Here is a 19,964-nt window from a genome sequence, read left to right as displayed (position 1 = left end):
AAGGTGATAGGTTCAATTTGAACTAATGTCCAAAACTTAAAATTGAGAAGGAAAAAAATGAAAAATATCTTATATACTTCACTTGTTAGAAGATTAATGTATGTTCACTTGACATTGCATTTGCAGTAAGAATTTTGAGAAGATATCAAAGCAATTTTAGGATAAGACCATTAGAGAGTTGCAAACAAAATGATGAGATATCTTCAAGAAACTAAAAACTACATACTTACATATAGGCAATTTCACATTATAGAAGCTGTTTGATATTAAAACTCATATTTAGCTAGTTGTGTAGATTCTTGAAAATCAACATCTAGATATGTTTGTAAGTTTATTTAGAAGAAGAAAATTTGCATTGTAATACATCGAAGAAATATTCGGTTAAATGAGAACTTACCACCATGATTCGTGTGAATCTATTCTTCTACTTAAATATATTATGTATAATACTACTATTGAGAATATTGTTATAAAATTCGGGTGAATGGGAGAATGCTAGAATATTTATTTATTAAATAAATATTTTAAATATATTAGTGGTCCTTAATTTTATAATGTAAAATTAAATAACTTTATATGTTTAGGTAATTATTTATGGAATTTTTAACTTTGGAAGATTAAATAGGGTGTGAGAGAGTTTGATAGTAACTACTCATCCATATCTCATTCAAAAAAGTTTTATGTGATTTAATAACTACTCTTCCATATCTCATTCATTATCTCTAAAAAGATAATGTGAGTTTTTTTTAGAGAGTTTTCAAATGTTTTGGATGAGCACAGTCTTTTAAACAATTTTACATCAATTGAATGTTATGGATGGAAGTTAATTCATTATTTTTTTATTTTTTCCCAAGAGAAGTTGATATTTAATTTTTCAACTTTTATATATTTATATGTTTGTTTATTTGGATCTTACAACTAGAATCTAAGAAATTCTGAGTTAATTACAAATGTATATTAAATACTATTGAGCAATTAATTAAAATTAGTTATTTAATAATAAACTATTAATTTAAGAGTTAATATTTGGTAAATAATGTATTTTTTTATTTTACAATCAACTTTAAAATTTTACTATGAATTTTTAATATCCTTTTGATATATTCCTATAAAATATTTATCAACTTTCGACGTTACTTGTTAAGTTTAACAATTCTATTTTTAAATTAATATTTTTTTATAAAGAACGTACTTTTATTTATTTTAAAAATAAAAATAAATAAAATAATTTAACCCTCCATTAGATATTTCTTTTGTAAAAACACCGACATGGTATTAAAAAAGAGAATAAAATGATAAAAAAGGGGACAGAGAGGCAGGATTTAGGCCGTCCTGGTTAAAAGGGATAATAACACTTCTAACCCCTTGTATTTATGCTACCTTTACTCGGTTATGTGTGTTAAAAAAAAAAGAACAAGAAAAAGGAAATCATTGTCCGAAATTAGGCCTTCAACAAACCAAATCAAAGCAGTTTAACCTCAATAGCTTTCTGTATCAATATACAAGTTGTCTGATACAGATATTTTTATGATCATTTACATTAACCACCATTTGATTTTATGATTTCCCATCCTACGCTCCATATTAGTTGATGTGCAACTTGATTATCAATCACCGCCTCTTTAAACGTAAATCTGGATCCGTATGGGGGCATGGGACCCACCCCTTTACCTTTTTTTCTTTTTTTCCCTATCAATTCCTAACCTTTCTTTCTTAGCGCGTGGGTCCCCCTTTGCTCTCTCTTCTCCCAATGCGTATTAGCGCACCGTTTTTATTAACACCGGAACCGAACCGAACGAATCGACCCCGGTCCATTTTAATAACACCAAAATATAAGGTCTAAATGTTCTCTCAGTCCCTGTAATTTTTTGAACTTTAATCACTTTATGTCTTTAATACAATTAGTTGGTTTATAATTTTTTTTTTAAATATCATATGTACCTATTAATAATATTATGGATTGGACTTCGGTTTTCAATTCAAATAATGATTATATTTTAAAATTAAATAATAGAGACTAAATTGTAAAAAGTTGAAGAATACAGGGACTGAGGTTATATTTAAACTAAAACATAAGGAAGATTAAAAATAAAGCGAGATCTCTGTGTTTCTTGTAATTAGGAGACTTAGATTGTATTTATAAACCCAAAACTAGGATTCACGACAAATTGAAAGACAAAAGATAAAGTCGAAATTTGGGATTCTTTTATCCCAATCAATCCCTATTTATATAATTAAAACCCTTTTCTCTTTAAACCTTGTTTTCATGGTGATCGTTCTTCTTCGAGTTTAATATTATCGAAGATTTCTTTTGGAGGAAAGCAGGTTTTTTTTTTTCTTAAAAACTTTTCAGTGTTTTATTGACACGTCTCTCCCTTTCCTTCCCTTCCAAGCTCTGAAAATCTCCCTTCCATCATTTAATTCTCTTTTCTTAGAGATCTTCACCCGCTGATTTCATCTATTCATGCGATTGGTAACTCATCTGACACTTCTTTCCTTCCTTCCATCATGGGTTTATATTTTTCCTTCTGATTTAAAGATTCTTTTTTTTTTTTCAATTTTTACTCAAATCAGCTCTTAGCTAGTTTAAGTCCACTGATCTTTGTTCCCCATCATTGGATCCTTATGATTTTGCAGGTTACTATTTTAAAAAAATGGCACTGAAACCGAATTCAGCGGATGGTAGAACAAGGAGTTGGGTGCAGATATTTATCGTTTTTGGATTATGTTGTTTTTTCTACATATTAGGAGCATGGCAACGAAGTGGTTTCGGCAAAGGGGATAGCATAGCTCTAGAGATAACCAAACACGGCGCCGATTGTAACATCATCCCGTCGTTGAACTTCGAAACCCATCACGCCGGCGAAGTGGGGAACGTCGGTGAATCCGAAAAGATCAAGTCTTTTCAGCCCTGCCCTCCTCGTTACGTTGATTACACGCCTTGCCAAGATCAAAAGCGTGCCATGACTTTCCCCAGGGACAACATGATCTATCGGGAGAGGCATTGTCCCAGGGAGGAAGAGAAGTTGCATTGTCTTGTCCCGGCACCTAAAGGATACGTGACCCCGTTTCCTTGGCCTAAGAGTAGGGACTATGTGCCTTATGCTAATGCTCCCTATAAGGCCTTGACGGTAGAGAAGGCTATTCAGAACTGGATCCAATATGAGGGTAATGTATTCAGGTTCCCTGGTGGAGGAACGCAGTTCCCACAAGGTGCGGATAAGTATATTGATCAGCTTGCTGCTGTGATCCCGATTACGAACGGGACTGTAAGGACTGCACTTGATACCGGTTGTGGGGTATGTCATACTGTCATGTTCTTCAAAGTTTTTCAGATGATCTATTGATTTGTAGCTTTGAGGATCTGTTTTAGGTGTATAAATCTTAAAAATTGGTTCCTTTATATAGGTTGCGAGTTGGGGGGCATACTTGTGGAGTAGAAACGTCCTTACCATGTCGTTTGCGCCAAGAGATTCACATGAAGCACAGGTTCAGTTTGCCCTTGAAAGAGGTGTTCCTGCTGTTATTGGTGTTCTTGGGACCATAAAAATGCCATATCCATCCAGAGCTTTTGATATGGCTCATTGTTCTCGTTGCTTGATTCCATGGGGAGCAAATGGTGAGTCATATGCTCAAACCGAGTGTTCCTTTGAGATTTGTCCTTTGAGGTGTTGTTTTAGTGAAGATTTGTCGTAGTAGATGTTAAGTGATGGATGACTGATTATGGATTTGTCTAAATTGCAGATGGCATGTATTTGAAGGAGGTTGATCGTGTTCTTAGACCAGGTGGTTACTGGGTACTTTCTGGTCCACCAATCAATTGGAGGAACAATTACAAAGCATGGCAGCGTCCCAAGGAGGAGCTTGAGGAGGAACAGCAAAAGATTGAGGATGTTGCCAAACTCCTTTGCTGGGAGAAGAAGCATGAGAAGGGTGAAATGGCCATTTGGCAAAAGAGAGTCAATGATGAGTCTTGTCGTGGTAGAGAAGATGATTCTCAAGCCAAATTCTGCAAGGCTGAAGAGGCTAATGATGTCTGGTATGAGTTGTGCTTGAGGCTTCTTTACAATTTGCAGCTCATATCTTATTAGAGTCACTAGTAAGAAACTTTTGGAATTAGTAGAATTGCAGTGAAAAATTTGCCTCTGCTTTGGCAGTATTTAAAGTTTGGACGCCAATGAACATCACACCTATTCATGCATATCATAGTTCATCTTCTAATTGTGATAGAAACTGACTCAATATTGCTAACAATTAAAGCTGGAACCTGCAAATCACGTATCAGGACTTGGATCCTGCATTTTACTTAATCATCTTCTCTTGTGATGTTGGCTAGGTACAAGAAAATGGATGTGTGCGTTACTCCATACCCTGATGTTAGTAGTTCGAGTGAAGTTGCTGGTGGGGAATTGAAGCCATTCCCAGAGAGGCTATTTGCTGTCCCTCCTAGAATTGCTAGTGGAAGTGTTCCTGGAGTTTCAGTTGAGACGTATGAAGAGGACAATAACATATGGAAGAAACATGTCAATGCATATAAGAAAATCAATAGACTTATTGACTCTGGGAGGTATCGTAATATTTTGGATATGAATGCTGGATTGGGAGGATTTGCTGCAGCTCTCAACTCTCCCAAATTGTGGGTTATGAATGTGATGCCTACCATAGCAGAGAAAGATACCCTGGGTGTCATATATGAGCGAGGATTAATTGGCATCTATCATGACTGGTAAGTGCCTTGTAGGACTCTTATCAATGATTGAAGTAAAATCCCAAGTTTGTGCAAAGTTCTGATATATAGAGTTGCCTGCCTACAAGTATAACCAAGTTGAAACTTAAAGAACATATTTCTAGCTTAAACTAGAGTTCAATCTACTGCTTAATATTGATTTGCCTGGCTATGATTGTGGTATAAGAAACTAGCACAGGACCTACTCCTTGGGGCTCTCACAATATGATTGCTTATAATTATATGATTTGTTTATTTTGTTCGCCTTTCACTGGTTCAGGTGTGAGGCTTTCTCCACATACCCAAGGACGTATGATCTCATTCATGCACATGGTCTATTCAGCTTGTACAAGGACAAGTAAGTATACCTAGTTAAATGTGCATTCCTTTTACTTTTTATCATTGTAATATATACAACACTTTATGTTGTTCTTTTACTAGCAGTAGTGCATTGATGGGTGCAAGTAGGTAGGTTTACTTTTAGATGTGTGCTTCAATTGTGTGAATGCCCCTATGTCCCTATGTTAAAAACAATCATTACCTATTCTTTGGTATGCTCTTACCATTACTAGAGCTACTTGGCTTTCAATTTATTACATCTAGGACTTAGATGTTTAAATGGAATGTTTGCAGATGTAATTTGGAAGATATTCTATTGGAGATGGACCGAATTCTTCGTCCAGAAGGTGCGGTTATATTCCGTGATGAAGTTGATGTTCTAATTAAAGTGAAGAAGATAACAGCAGGAATGAGGTGGGACACTAAGATGGTAGACCATGAAGATGGTCCCTTGGTTCCTGAGAAAGTATTGGTTGCTGTTAAGCAATATTGGACCGTTGGGGGAAATACGACATCGGCACAGTAAACAGCAGACGGCAACAAACTTAAACCATGGCATGAACTGAGTTTGTGGATTATATGAGTTTGACATGAATTGATGAATTTCCAGCCTGAAAATTTTTGCCAGCAGGATTGTTTTGGTGTAGGGAGGTGGGTCACAGGATTAGGTGAACTAAGGATCAGTCTGTGTTCATTTGTATTAATTTGTGAACAGATAGCTATAAACTATGCTTCCAAAGTTTAATGATGATTGAATTAATCTTATTTTTTGTTTTAAGGTTTGCATATTCAAATCTTGTCACAGGAAATGTTGGATGTTACGGACTTGACTAGCTGAGACTGGGTCATTCTGCTGTAAATATTGTGTGGACTTAGTGTAACTATATAGACAAAGTAACAAGAATGCAAGTAAAAAGAGATTTCCGAATATGGTTATTGGAAGAGGCAAAAAGAAAAAGGTCAAATGAATCTACTAAATCTCTCACCATTGTATATTTAGGTTAGAAACAAAGTTCGGGGATTTCAAATCTTTTGAATGTTTGTTTAGGCTTTGGTAGCCTTAAGGAAACCTTGCGTTTAGTGGAGCTGAAAAGTACTTGAATAGAGTGAGAGATGATCATGTGTTTGACACAAACGTATGGGATATGACCTCCAAGAATCTTACAAATACAATTACTTAAAAAACATCTAACCATACCCGTGTAAGATATATCCCCATATCTGATACTAACACCTAAGTTCGAATAGCTTGGTTGGGCTGCTGAATCCACTTGTAAACAACTCGTTCCTTATGCGCCGGCCAAATATTTTGCATAATCACCAATAAACACAACAAACAACATAGGCGCCTTTCTACTGCTCTATTGGGCTGCAATAGCCAAAAGTTGCTGGAGAAATGAATTGGGAAGGCAAAGGTAAAGTAGATTTAAACTATGGAGAATATAATATGCGGAAAGAAACCTATTTTGTGCACAGCACAGTAAGCATAGTGCAGATGAATACTTGTTTTTTAATGCATTTTCAAAATGTGATGAATGCAATATGGCCCAGGATAAATGAATAGGAAGATAAGATAGAAACAAAGCAATGAAATAGGAAAAGCAGAAGCAAATAGGTGGTATCCATTCAAACAAAATGGAGCTTCCATAGCGTATGTAAAACAATTTCTGCCTTACCATTTCATTTGTCAATGCTAGCCTTTTGGAAAGGAACAAGGGATCTATCCAGCCTTACCATTTCACTTGTCAAGGCTAACCTTTCAGAAAGGAACAAGGTATCTATTGAAGCCAAGTCTTTAGGCTAGATACCTATACATTTTCCTATCACTATTGTCCCTTTCCAAGAATTCCCGCTCGATAAGAGATTCTATCCGTTTCTTTATCTCTGTTGGGTTGGCAAGGAACCGTGACTGCAACTGTTTTGTAACCTCAGCTATTATATTGTTGTGATCTAGCACCTTCCTTGACTTCATGATCCTAACTATTGCAGCTTCAATCTGCGGCTTCCTGTCCTCCTCCACTCTTTGTCGGGTCTCCTGCTTTTCAGGTTCTGATTCCTTTTGTGCAACCACAGTTCCTACCTTCACCTTGTAAAATTTGCTTGCAAACTTTTCATTAACAAAAAATGAATCATCCTCGCCAATATCTTTACTCATAGGTTCTTTCCTAAGAACATTCTTTCCCTTCACACATGCCATTGATTGCAAGCATCTTTTCAAGTGTGAAGCAGGAATCGCAGTGCCTTGTTCAATTTCCTTGTAGCAAAGCCTATCAGCATTATTAAAAAGCATCAATACACACATTTGGTAAGTTGAAACATTTAACTCATGCTTCTGACCCTTCCCAAAAATTGCTTTTATATCTGCTGTCCCCATGTTAGTTTGCCAGGATAATCTTCGACCAGTATGGGTTCCAAGATAATATGACCGAAACTTCTCACACAATGCCGACATCTCAAAGGGTAGGTGGCAAGTAATACTAGGCTGAGTGGGCCAAGATCCCGTTGTTAGAACCTGAACAACTAGGGTAGGGCCATCTGTGAGCTCAGGGTGGCTAGAGCAAAACCCTTGCGTTGTGTCTTGGGAGGTCTTCATGTCTGTAAACATGCCTTCTAACTTTGAAGTATATTGATATCCACATGCCGTCTTAAGGTTGACTATCAGACTTCTTTCTGCATCATCAGATACAGTTTTGCCTGACAAAAGCCGCTTAGCTAAGTGCTGCTTATAGTACTTCTCAAACACATCCTTCTCCTGGAGATAGCGGAAGATCATCATAACTTTGTCAAGAATTATCTCCACATCCTCCTCACTGACTCCTTTCAGACCTTTACGAAGCTTATCATCCACAAATAATGAAATGAACTCAGGAGAACGAGAATTCAAATTAATGAAATATTCAAATGAGGAGTTGAGAGCGTTCTGGAATGTCTTGTCATTGCTAAATGCTAGGCTAATGATACCATCATATTTTTCCTTTTCATCCAAGAGCCGTTGGACATACTCCACAGGATCTTTCAAACTTTCTGCATCAGTAACTAGTTGTTTACCCGTTTCTCTAAGGTGTGATGTCATCACATCTCGTATCATTGCAAGACCATTAGGAACTCTTCTAGATAAATTGTACATTCTACCCAAGTCACCATGCTTGTCATTAAGAAGCATATTTACCAAGCCGGAGTTCTCCATGTGGACTAATCTCATCATGTGGTTAGCAATCATTTCCTTCTCCACCACATTAGTTATCTTGCCTTCACTCTTGGCATCCAAGTAGTGGGTAACTCTCTCAATTTCTTCATTTAGACGTATCTCTGCTTTCTTTAGATAGTCCCCACAATCATAGCACTCAATAAATTTCTGAGATTCGCCCCTGTAAAACTCAGCAGAAACCTCAAGAAATGGCTTCTCAAAATCCTCCTGGTAAACAGAAGAACCCAAATCCATAAGCATCTTGACTATGTTCCTCATCAGCCCCCGGTCTATAACTTCACCAGTTCGCTCTCTATGCACCAGTTCAAGAAGTGTGCTCAGAAGCCTCGACTGAATTTTGCCAGAATGTATAATGTTATCCCTCCACAAGTTAAGTCCCAGCTCATGGACAGGGGTTTTATGGGTATCTGGAATATAAGTCCTGTCCATGTACATCAATATGTCTCGAATCATTTGCAAGGCCTTGTTATGGTCATTCCATTTCCTGTTCAGCTCTTCGAGAAATAAATTACCTTGAGCAGCCTCTATAGATTTTGATATTTCTTTGAGGTGTGCAGTCATAGTTGTAACGAGTCCTGAGTACAGCTTCTCACCAAATTTGTGCAAAACCATATTGTATGCATTCCTGAATTCATGTCAATAAGCCAATACCGTAAAGAAAAGATCTAAAACTTGAGCAACGCATGTGAAATGCGGTTAGCTAAGATTGCTATGAGAGAGAACTTTGGTAAGCACATAATCATCAGGCATTAGCAAACTTTTAAGACTTTTAGAATAGATACAAACTTCCTTTATAAAGAGATAACTATAAGAAAGTGAAATGAAAGTAACAAAACTGAGCTTCAAGGCTCAACTAGGTTTGGATCCTCTAAGCTGAGTGAAATACATTAGGCACATCAGATGTTGAAGGCAAAATGCAATTACCCAAAAGCAAACAATAAATGAAAACGATGATTTATAATAATTCAAATACAAACTTTCTTGCTAGTGAGGTTGAGGTAGGAAAAAGGATAAATTATCAAAGACTCAGCCAATTACAACTCAAAATTCCATATCAATAGTGAATTGATGATAAACCATTTCATTGGTTTCACCGCAAGCAGGATAAGAAGCTTTCTTCTTCTCCCATCTAAGAGTTCTATTATTTTCTTTTGGTATAGGGTGGTGGTGGAGGCAGCGCTTTTAGGGTTTTAGAGATAATTTTGATAGCTTTCTTGTCTCTGTAAAATGAAGAAATCATTCCCACCCATAATGATTAAGAAGTCCTCTCCGTAGCACATATCTTTCATAATAGAAACACACTATACGATAATTCCAATTCTAGACAACACCATTATTCCAGTAGGAAATGCCAATTCCTTCAGAACACTCTCAACAGCAAAAAGGTAACTTCTGACTCATAAAACCATCAAGGCTCAAGAAGTATAAAAGAAAAGACTGCCTTAAGATCCCTTCAAACCAAAATTCCATATCAATAACAAATTTATACAAACTTTCCATGTCATCATTGTTCATCTGAAGCAGTAGAAGGATCTTTTATCCTTTTCCTAATTGGTGTTGCATCCGCAAGTTTATGAATTTAAGAAAATGATTTCAATAATCTAAACATATAATTATTTCCAGAAAAATCTAGATGCCTGCATCAAATTAATAGCAGTAACCGACTAACCAAAATAATAATACTAAATTCTAGGGTCGAAAATTTGGAAATTAACATAACATACTAGGCAACAACAAATAATCAAAAAGTACATAAATTAAAAAGAAAAAAAATTGGAAACCTGTAAAGCTCTTCAAAACTGAGGCCACTAGCGTTATGGTTGTAAATCTCATGGATTGCATGTTCGAGAATTTTCCAGGTCTTTTCTGCATATTTCGGATCCACCACGACCCGGTTCTGGAATGCTTCTATTTGGAAGATCCTTTTCTTTTGATTGCTCATGTCGTTCCCGATCTAAAAAAACCCGCCCAAAAACAAGAAAACGGAGGACAGATCAAAGATTCATAAAATCGTCCGATTAAAAGGAAAAAGAAAACACTATGTATAGGGCGGGAGTAGAGATTTAAGTTACGATTACTAGATATATAGAATTAAAGGAGGAGAGATTTGAATATTAAACAGCACAGAAAGCTCAAAAAATGAAGAATGAAATTTATTTGTTAGATGAAATTAAAATGAAAGAAGAAAAAATAGATAATATTAATTAACGACTATTTATTACGTCTGGGATGAAAAGAAATGAAGGAAAGAGGGGGAAAGAAAAAGTGTGACGTTGATGAATAGGAGAATTGAATGATCGGTGAACGTTGACAAAGCAGCTGATAAAAGCAATCATTGGAAGTTACATGCAGGGATTTAAACAATAAATAGAGTCAAACTTTTGATAATAAAATATTCATATACTAACTTGTTTCATTACAGACTTAACACATCAGTTAATTGCTACCTAATTCAATTAAGGTAATAAAAGAAAGAGGAAGGCATTGGGTTTTTGTTAGTTCATTTACCGGGAAAGGAGGTCTTTTGAACATGTTGAGAGGGGGCTTAGAATGAGACAAAGCAAAGTCGATAAGGCCTGGACGACAACGTTTGCTGTGGGCATAGGAATCCTTGTCTTTGACGACCATCTCGTGGCCTGTTTCAGCGCATTTGATCCTGCCGTTTGACTGTCCCGAGAAGGTTGGAGGTCTTAGCAAATTGGTCCCTTCTTTGTTTCTGCAATCGCCTCCTTTCTTTTCTTCACTTGCCTCCTCCATTGTTATTGTAAATTGTTATGGCTGCTGCCTGGGCGTTCTCTTCTGCTGTCTCTTCTACTGCCCACACCAAAATCACGGTGTGCATCTCCATTTCTCTTTATTCTTCTTTTCCTTCTCCTTTTTCTCTTCTTCCACTGAAACGACAATAAGCACTCCAACCTGGCTGGTTAAATGTCAGGTTTGTAATAAAAATAATTACTAAAATTAATTTATTAATTTTTTAAGGTTAAGTGATTGTTGATATACTTTACCTTGTAAAAATATTCGTCATAAAAATTTATGCAATAAAAATATTTATAAGTAAAAAGTTGCTAAAATTTTGTAAAAACAATCAAGTAAATCCTTCTAAAAGGCATTCAATTTTTTTTTTTCAAATTTCAAATTATATTAATTTAGTCAACACTTTCGTTTTGTCATTAATGTTGCTGCTAATGGTTGCTGAATTAACTTTTTCATTGTTGATGTGATGATAGAATGTTAGCATGTCAATTTTAATTTTTATACAATTTAAAAGCTTAAACAATAAAATTTTACTTAAATTATATTAGTTTTTAGATTGGTATCTAAATTTTTTTTGTCAAGAATTGATACCTAAACTATTAACTTGTTGCTCATTTTACCTTATTGTTAGTCTCGTTAGAAAAAAATTTATCTAATCACAACTTATCACGTAAATCTTTATTTATTTTACCCTAATTGTTAATATAATAGTGTAGATTTTACTAGATTTTCTTCTATTTTCTTTTTATCAAACAATTTTATCAGATTTTCTTACATTTTTTCATCAACTAAACACCAAAAAAAAAAATTAATTGCTTCCTCGTCCAAAGCTTCCACCATTTTATCATCTTCAAACTTCAATTGCTTAGAAAATTAAAAAACAATCCCCTGTGAAAATGAATCAAGTGAAAAAACATATTCAGCTTCTTGTTTTTTGCTTCTCATTTTTGTGTTAGCTTCCCCAAATTTGCATGTGGCTAGTGAGGGTTGCAATTTGGTTTCTTTCCGGACTTTGTTATTTCACTTGATAATAAGCAAAAACATAGAACAAAGAAAAATGAGAAGCCAAAAATAAGAAGCTGAATATGTTTTTTTTTTCACTTGATTCATCTGATTGTTTTTTAATTTTTCAAAGCATTTTGAAGTTTGAAAATGGTAAAATGGTGAAAGTTTTGTACAAGGAAGCAATCGATTTTTTTGGGTGTTTGGCTGATGAGAAAATCTACGAAAATCCGGTAAAATCAACACTATTATATTAACAGTTGGGGTAAAATAAAATAGAGGTCTACGTGGTAAGTTATGATTGACTAAAATTTAAATTTATAACGAATAAACAAATTTTTAGATTCATATAACTTATGACACTAACTCAATAAAATATATTAATATAGATTTATATACATAATTGATGGAAGTAATAGAGTGTACATAATAGAAAATTAAAATGTAAAATAATATCAAAATGAACCTTTAGTTGAGTGATAAATTAAAAATTTTATTAATGCAAATAGTTTAGGTTCAAATCACATCGCATGCATATTTTTATTAGTTTTTTAAAATGAAAAGATTAAATTACTCTCGATTAATATAACTTATTTTAGTTATAGAAAAATATTTTCGTAATTTTTCTAACCAATAATATAACTTATTTTAATTATAAAAGATATTTTCGTAATTTTACTACTCAAGTTGGTGACCTGGTTGAGGATGATATCATCTTAGTAAAACACTTAGAGCTTAAGGGTGTAAAAAAGCCCTCAAGCTTTCTCAAAAAAAGCAATTAAGCTCTTGTTTTTTTTTTCACTCAATTGGGTATTTGAACTTTCAAAATGCATAAAAAATGCCCTCAAACTTAAAAAAAAAATAAAAAATTAGGCCCCTGCTTTTTTTTTTTACTCAATTGGTACTTGAACTTTAAAAAATACATTAAAAGGCCCTCAAACTTTTTCAAATAAAGCAATTAAGCCCTTGATTTTTTTTTACACTCAATTAGGTACTTGAATTGTAAAATGCATTAAAAAGGCTATTTGACCATTAACTTTAACGGTTGACCATTAAAGTTAAATGCGCCTAATTTTTTCAGTTAAAAACATCCCGTGTGACAACCACGGCGTGACATGTGGCAAAAAATATAATAAATAAAATAAAATTTTAATAAAAATATAAAAATTTAAAATTTATTAAAAATTAGAAACAAATTTATAAAAATCGTAAAAATTATAAAGTATTGTAAAATTTTATACAAATCATAAAAAATTATAAAATGTATCAAAAGACCCTTTAACCATTAACTTTAATCATTGATATTAAAGTTAATGACCCCAATTTTTAGTTAAATTCATTATGTATCGCAACATACTGTGGCATGTGGCGACAAATGATAAAAATAAAAATCAATAAAAGTTATAGAAAAATTATAAAATTCTTCTTTTAGTACGATCATTTTATAATTCTTTACTTAATTTTATATTTCTTTATATTTTTATAATTTTCTTACAACTTTATAAAATTTTATATTTTTCTGTATTTCTATATTTCTATATATTTTATAGATTTTTTTACGATTTTATAAAATTTTATGAATTTTTTTGAATTTTATAATTTTTAATAATTTATTAATATTTTTATATTTTCATTAAAATTTAATATTTTTATTGATTTTATTTTTTATCAAATATTTATCATATGTCACATTGTGGTTGTGATACGTGGTGGCTTTAACTGAAAAAAATTAGGGTGGTTCAAGTACTCAATTGAGTGCAACAAAAAAAGAAGGAAAAGCAGGGACTTAGTTGCTTTTTTTGAAAAAGTTTGAGGGTTTTTTTTATGCAATTTGAAAGTTCAAGTACCCAATTGAGTAAAAAAAAAAGCAGGGGCTTAATTGTTTTTTTTTGAAAAAAACTGACAGTCTTTTTGATGTATTGTGCAATTTTAAGTACTTAAGTGAATGCAAAAAAAGTAGGGGCTTAATTGAAGTTTTTGAAAAAATTTAAGGGTTTTTTTACACCATTAAGCCAACATTTAGTAACTTTGTAAAACACTTAATAAATAGTATAAATATACCACTTGATGAAAGTATAGTGTGCATAATAAAATTAAAATGTATAAAAATATAAAACTAAAGTTTTAGTTGAGTGGTAAATTAAAGGTTTTGCTAATGCAATTATTTCGAGTTTAAATCTTAGAGTATGTATAATTTTATTTATTTTTTAATAAAAGATTAAAATACTCTCGAATAATATAACTTATTTTAATTATTGAATGACTTTTTCGTAATTTTTTTAACCGAGTTGGTGAACCAATTAAAAGTAACACCAACTCAATCAAGAACTTAAATAATAACATAGATAAAATAAATGCTTAAAAGTGTAAAAAGCCCTCAAGCTAAAAAAAAAAAAGAAGAAATTAAGCCCCTGCTTTTTTTTTTTGCACTTAATTGGATACTTAAGCTTTTAAAAATACATAAAAAAGGCCCTCAAACCTTTTAAAATAAGCAATTAAGCCTTTGCTTTATTTTTTATTTTTGCACTCAATTAGGTACTTGAACTATCAAAATACATAAAAAAGGCCCTTTGATCGTTAACTTTAACAGTTGACCGTTAAAGTTAATTGCCCCTAATTTTTTTCAATTAAAGCCACCTCATATCACGACCACGATGTGACATGTAGCAAAAAAATTATAAAAATAAAAAATAAAAGTTATAAAAGTATTAAATTTTAATAAAAATATTGAAAATTAGAAAAAATTATAAAATTGTAAAAAATATAAAATGCATCAAAAAGACCTTTTAACCATTATTTTTAACATTAACCGTTAAAGTTAACGACCCTAGTTTTTTCTAGTTAAAGTCATCATGTGTTGCAACACAGCGTGACGTGTGGCAAAAAATGATAAAAATAAAATCAATAAAAGTTATACAAAAATTATAAAATGCTTCTTTTAGTATGATAATTTTTTATGAATTTTATATTTCTTTACATTTTTTATAATTTTCTTACAATTTAAAAACTTTTATAATTTTTTCTATATTTCTATATATTTTATGATTTTATAATTTTAATATTTATTATTAAAATTTAAATAATTTTACAATTATTATTTATTATTTATTATTATTATTTTTACCACATGTCACGCCATGGTTATAACACTTCGTGCCTTTAACTAAAAAAATAAGGATAATTAACTTTAATGGTCACTTTATAAATTAATTCAATCCAACACATGTTTTCTATTTCCTAAAGTAAATATTATTCTTTTAATTAATTTAATTAGATAAATTAATTTTCTAATTAAATAATTTTCTCAACCCAATTTTAATTTTGTTAAAATAATGATAATTTTACTGTAAAAAAATCTATAAGGACATAATTAATTTTCATATTCAACGGATTCACAATGACTAATAATTTAGTTTCATTTTGAACTTCAATTATTTAATTAATTAAATAATAATTCAAAAACCTTTCATTCTTAAGTCATCTTTATACTTAGTGAGAAAACACATTCATTTGTAAATGTGACTCATTTCTCTAACTTCATAATTTCCATTCATTTTTATTCATTTGGTTTCAACAAACTAGCGGAGTGACTAATTGGACATATGTAATTAGGGCTCAAATAATTTATAATTAAGTACCCTTTTGGATGGGTGGGACGGTGCAGTGCGTTTAGCTTACTTTTTGTCTCACATTATAATATTACTACAGTATCTAATCTCATCGCCACTGTTGTTTTTACACTAACCACAACTAAACGCAATACCCATCCAAACCCACACTAAGTTTCAGTTTTTCACCTGTTAATTATAAAATTTTTTAGTCATGAATTAATTCCACTATAGGATTGTGACCGAGCTCTCCCCAATTACATACCATTACAAAAGCTACTTAATCAGTGCTCATCCAATGACTCTGTCATTAGTATGCTACCCTTATAAGATAACCTTAATCGTTTTAAGGTAAATTCGTTCTCCCAATATGATCCTATTTTATTTCATAGTAGCCATTACATCTTCTGTCATGAAAAGCCAATTACTATCAAATAGTAACTAAGTCATTTATCACAAAAATAAATGACCTCTGACCATATTTACTTTTCATTTATCATGTAATGCCGATGAGAGAATTTCATTTACCCATTGGTTGGGTTATGAATTCCACTATTTTGAATGATGCTACATATTGCAAAAGCCGTATACACAACGCACCAGCTTTCAATTCCTTATCTATTTGAACTCATCATTTTAATTACATCAAAGTATACGAGTCATGTATAGATAGACATTCACCCACTTGGGATTAAGGTATGTCACACAGTGGATGTCATAAGTGAATAAATCCATAAACGATCTAGGATCTATTTTACTTGGGTCTAGTCTAATGTACTGTTAGTCTAGTCTATCATATCTATATCTCTATCTTCTGAGAGTCACGCTTTGATGCCCAATAGAAAACATCTCCCTAATGGACTTGATAGATGACAAATTAGTATTTTAATCGATTTGGCAATTTCTTATTAGACTAAAGACATGTTTAGGTTCATCTACTAGTACAAACTATCTTTCGAATTATGATCCAACCACACAATGCCGGTTAGTATTAGTTAAACATTATATAACCAATGAGCCAATATTTTCTTCTATCTTTCTTTTCATGCAAAAACATTGAGGACAATATACAAGGGTATTAGTGTAATTAATGGATATAATTAAACTAGCTTGTTCAAAAAATACAATTATAAAAAATAAATATGCTACACTTAGGGCACCAGATCCAACATATTTAAGACCTTGTCCAGGTAACCACTTTACCTCATCTATCTGAAACCAATCTCAATACCATTGCTCCAACTGATGCCTTGTGTAACAGCCCGATTTTGGGGCTAGTCGGAACAATGGTTTCGGAACCACGAATCCAACATAGAAAATTCATTTTTATTATATTTTTATGGTCTAAAATTTTATGGAAATATTTTTTGAAAATCTCGTTTGAAAATTTTGACGTTTAGGCACTCAATTCAGTCGAAAGGACTAAATCATAAACAGTGCAAAAGTTGAGTTCTACTTGTTAAAGGTGTCCAATTGCTATGAAATTTTAAATTAGAGGTCCTTAGTTGGTAATTATACCATTGGATAAGTTATTGGACAAAAATGGACGTGAATAGGTAAAATTTCAAAGTTATGCATTAAGGGCATTTTAGTTATTTGGTAAATAAAAGAATAAAAAGGGAAAATAAAATCAAAATTGGTGTCCATCTTCTTCACTTTTACTTAATTTTACAAGGAGACCATAGATAGGGTTTCTTCAACTTTCAAGCTTGATTGTAAGTACATCCTATCCCCGTTTTTAATGCTCTTTACATTTTTGAAGTCATCGTAACCCGATTTACCTATTTCTACCATTATTTTGAAGTAGGGTTCATGCTTAAAAATTTACCCATGTGTGACATGCATGTATTTTGATGTTTGGTGGAAGATATTGTATGTTTAAGGTGTGATAAACAACTTTTACTAAGTGATTTTTAGTGAAAATCCATAAAAATGACTTATTTGTAAAATTGTGAAAATGGGTAATAGAAATCTGATTTGATGAAAAACGTAGGCTGATATGAGCATGTATATGGTTTGGATAGGCTTGGGTAATAGAGAAAATGGATACATTTCATTTTACGAGCCTAAGGACTAAATTGTAAATATGTCAACGTTTAGGGGCAAAAATATAATTTTGCCATAAGTTGATTTTTGGACAGAATTGAGTAATGTGATAATTAAATAAGTTAAATTTGCTATTATAGATAAATAAAAACGAAGTTTGGACCTTGATCGGGGGAAGAATAAAGTTATTAACGATTAAGTCCATTTTCTACTATTTTGTACTGAGGTAAGTTTGTGTGTAAATAAAGAAATGTTATATTATGTACTTAATGCTTAATATTTCATAAATTGTACAACTATTTCTATGGAATATTCAACGAAGTTTCGACGATGAGAAAAAGAAAATCTCGGTTAAACCTTAGGAATAGTTTGGGATACAAGTGACATGTCACTAGGAAACCATGTGTTATGTGATCTATGTAAATCTAGGTTTTGGTCATGTACGTCCTACCGGTGGCTGGGTAATCCAGCATGTGTTACGGATACCTGACAGCTTGTGTGAGCAGCCTACGTAGCTACGTCTTGACTGACAGCTTGTGTGAGCAGGCCCGTGATTAGCTCGTCTGTGAGCCCCATGTGTTATGAGATATAAGGTAGCACTAGCTACATATGTGGCACTTATGTTCAAGACTTTCTGCGTATCCGGTAGTATTCCAAGTGTTCAACGGGTAATCCAAAGAGTATGTCAAAGATGACAAAGTATGTGACTATGTTACGAGATGGTACAGGTATGTATATAAAACTCATGAGTATGAGCTTTGTTATGAGATGAACTCTTGGTAAGAATGCTAATTAGTAAGTTATGCCTAAGATAGATGATGAGGTTTATGTTAACTTATGTTAAGTAGTTATACGATTAATGAATGATTTATATTGCTTATTATTTGAATGCAAACTTACTAAGCTTTAAAGCTTACTCCTCTTTTTTTTCCTTTCCTCATAGTGTCACCAAGCTAGTTCAGAGATCGAGGGACGTCGGAGCTCGATTCACACTATCAAATGATTATTTTGGGTATACCTGGTTTCAATATTTTGAGTATGACATGTATAGGAACTTGGTCATTTTGTTACGTGTCATATTGGTTTAGCCAAATGTGTTGGCATTGTAATGGTTAATGATTCATTTTGTATATGACCTTTAAAAGTTGGCTAATATTAATCTTATTGGTCATTGGTATGTTTATGTGATGATGCTTATCATGAAGATGAAATTGGCATGAATGGAAAAGAAAGTATGTGATGTTTATGCATGATAGATGTTAGTATGTGTAATTGTTTGTATTGATATCTTGTTTATGACTGATTTGGTTGTTTTTATATGCTTGAGTTTGGTATTGCTTGATGTTGTGCAAGTTGGTGCAAGTAAGGGTGGTAAAATGGCTTGATACATAGCCTTATTTTTCACTACACGGGAAGAGACACGGCCGTGTGTCTCAGCCATCTGAAGGACGTGGCCTTGGGACATGGACGTGTGAAGTCTGCACTTATTCTATGAAAAATTTCAAAAATTAAATTCGCTATACGGCCAAGCACACGAGCGTGTGACTTGTCCGTGTGACTCCCTTTGGTACATGACGTCATAAACAGAGAGTTACACCGGTTAGGGACATAGGCGTGTGTGACCACACGGCCAACCTACATGAGCGTGTCTCAAGCTACACGGGCATGTGACCCTGTGTTGATGAAATTTTTTCTATATGTTTTAAAAATTTCTGAAGTTCTCGGTTTAGTCTCGAACAACTTTTAATGCATGTTTTAGGCCTCGTAGGCTTATTTTAGGGACAATATGATTATAAATGAAAAGTTTTAAATTTGGATAGAAATTTATGCCTCGATTTTGTATGTTAGCTTATGTTTAAGTCCGGTAATGCCTCGTACCCTGTTCCATTGTGGGATACGGGTAAGGGGTGTTACATTTAGTGGTATCAGAGTTACGATTTAGTCAATTTTCGGACTAATTTAGCGTGTGTACGAGTCTAGCTATACATGCCATATATAAATTGTGATAGTATGACGACTCTTGACAATTTTAAACTGTGTTTTCATATAATAATGGATCTTGATCGAGCTATGGCAGATGATATAGAAAGTAATGCGTTAGCTCCCGCCCAAAGGATGGTGCCAGTTGAGAGTAGACCCGTAATTGTGAGTCAGGGAGGAGAGGCTCAAGAAGCCTTCTTCTAGATGATGAACGAGTGATTCTCAGGGTTCATTTGAACAAACCCGGCAGCTCAACAATATGCTCCACCCCCTCCTAATCCTCAACATGCCCCGATAG

General features: G+C 33.0%; 2 protein-coding genes across 2 annotated transcripts; one reads left to right on the top strand and one right to left on the bottom strand.

The window, feature by feature from the left end:
- Positions 1–2,110: 2,110 nt before the first annotated feature.
- LOC108452977 (probable methyltransferase PMT2) lies at positions 2,111–5,843 on the top strand. Its single transcript, XM_017750822.2, has 7 exons — positions 2,111–2,473; positions 2,638–3,299; positions 3,409–3,619; positions 3,745–4,039; positions 4,337–4,726; positions 5,007–5,084; positions 5,360–5,843. The coding sequence occupies exons 2-7, from the start codon at positions 2,655–2,657 to the stop codon at positions 5,589–5,591; spliced, it is 1,851 nt and encodes a 616-aa protein (XP_017606311.1). The 5' UTR covers positions 2,111–2,473; positions 2,638–2,654; the 3' UTR covers positions 5,592–5,843.
- Positions 5,844–6,660: 817 nt separating this feature from the next.
- Positions 6,661–11,229, bottom strand: LOC108452976 (cullin-3A-like). Its single transcript, XM_017750820.2, has 3 exons — positions 10,782–11,229; positions 10,055–10,227; positions 6,661–8,898 (listed from the first exon to the last, which is right to left on the bottom strand). The coding sequence occupies exons 1-3, from the start codon at positions 11,028–11,030 to the stop codon at positions 6,861–6,863; spliced, it is 2,460 nt and encodes an 819-aa protein (XP_017606309.1). The 5' UTR covers positions 11,031–11,229; the 3' UTR covers positions 6,661–6,860.
- Between the last annotated feature and the right edge of the window lie 8,735 nt (positions 11,230–19,964).

This window comes from Gossypium arboreum, chromosome 5 (genome assembly GCF_025698485.1).
Source record: "Gossypium arboreum isolate Shixiya-1 chromosome 5, ASM2569848v2, whole genome shotgun sequence".
In the NCBI taxonomy this organism is placed as follows: Eukaryota; Viridiplantae; Streptophyta; class Magnoliopsida; order Malvales; family Malvaceae; genus Gossypium; species Gossypium arboreum.
This window is presented reverse-complemented; position numbering and strand designations above follow the sequence as displayed.

Excerpts from the sequence above, each read along its gene's own strand:
- LOC108452977 (XM_017750822.2), top strand. The coding sequence starts at position 2,655 with ATGGCACTGAAACCGAATTCAGCGGATGGTAGAACAAGGAGTTGGGTG. Across the intron at positions 3,620-3,744 it reads GATTCCATGGGGAGCAAATG|ATGGCATGTATTTGAAGGAG; the intron begins GTGAGTCATATG and ends TCTAAATTGCAG. Across the intron at positions 5,085-5,359 it reads TTCAGCTTGTACAAGGACAA|ATGTAATTTGGAAGATATTC; the intron begins GTAAGTATACCT and ends GAATGTTTGCAG.
- LOC108452976 (XM_017750820.2), bottom strand. The coding sequence starts at position 11,030 with ATGGAGGAGGCAAGTGAAGAAAAGAAAGGAGGCGATTGCAGAAACAAA. Across the intron at positions 10,228-10,781 it reads TCAAAAGACCTCCTTTCCCG|ATCGGGAACGACATGAGCAA; the intron begins GTAAATGAACTA and ends GGGTTTTTTTAG. Across the intron at positions 8,899-10,054 it reads AGTTTTGAAGAGCTTTACAG|GAATGCATACAATATGGTTT; the intron begins GTTTCCAATTTT and ends ACATGAATTCAG.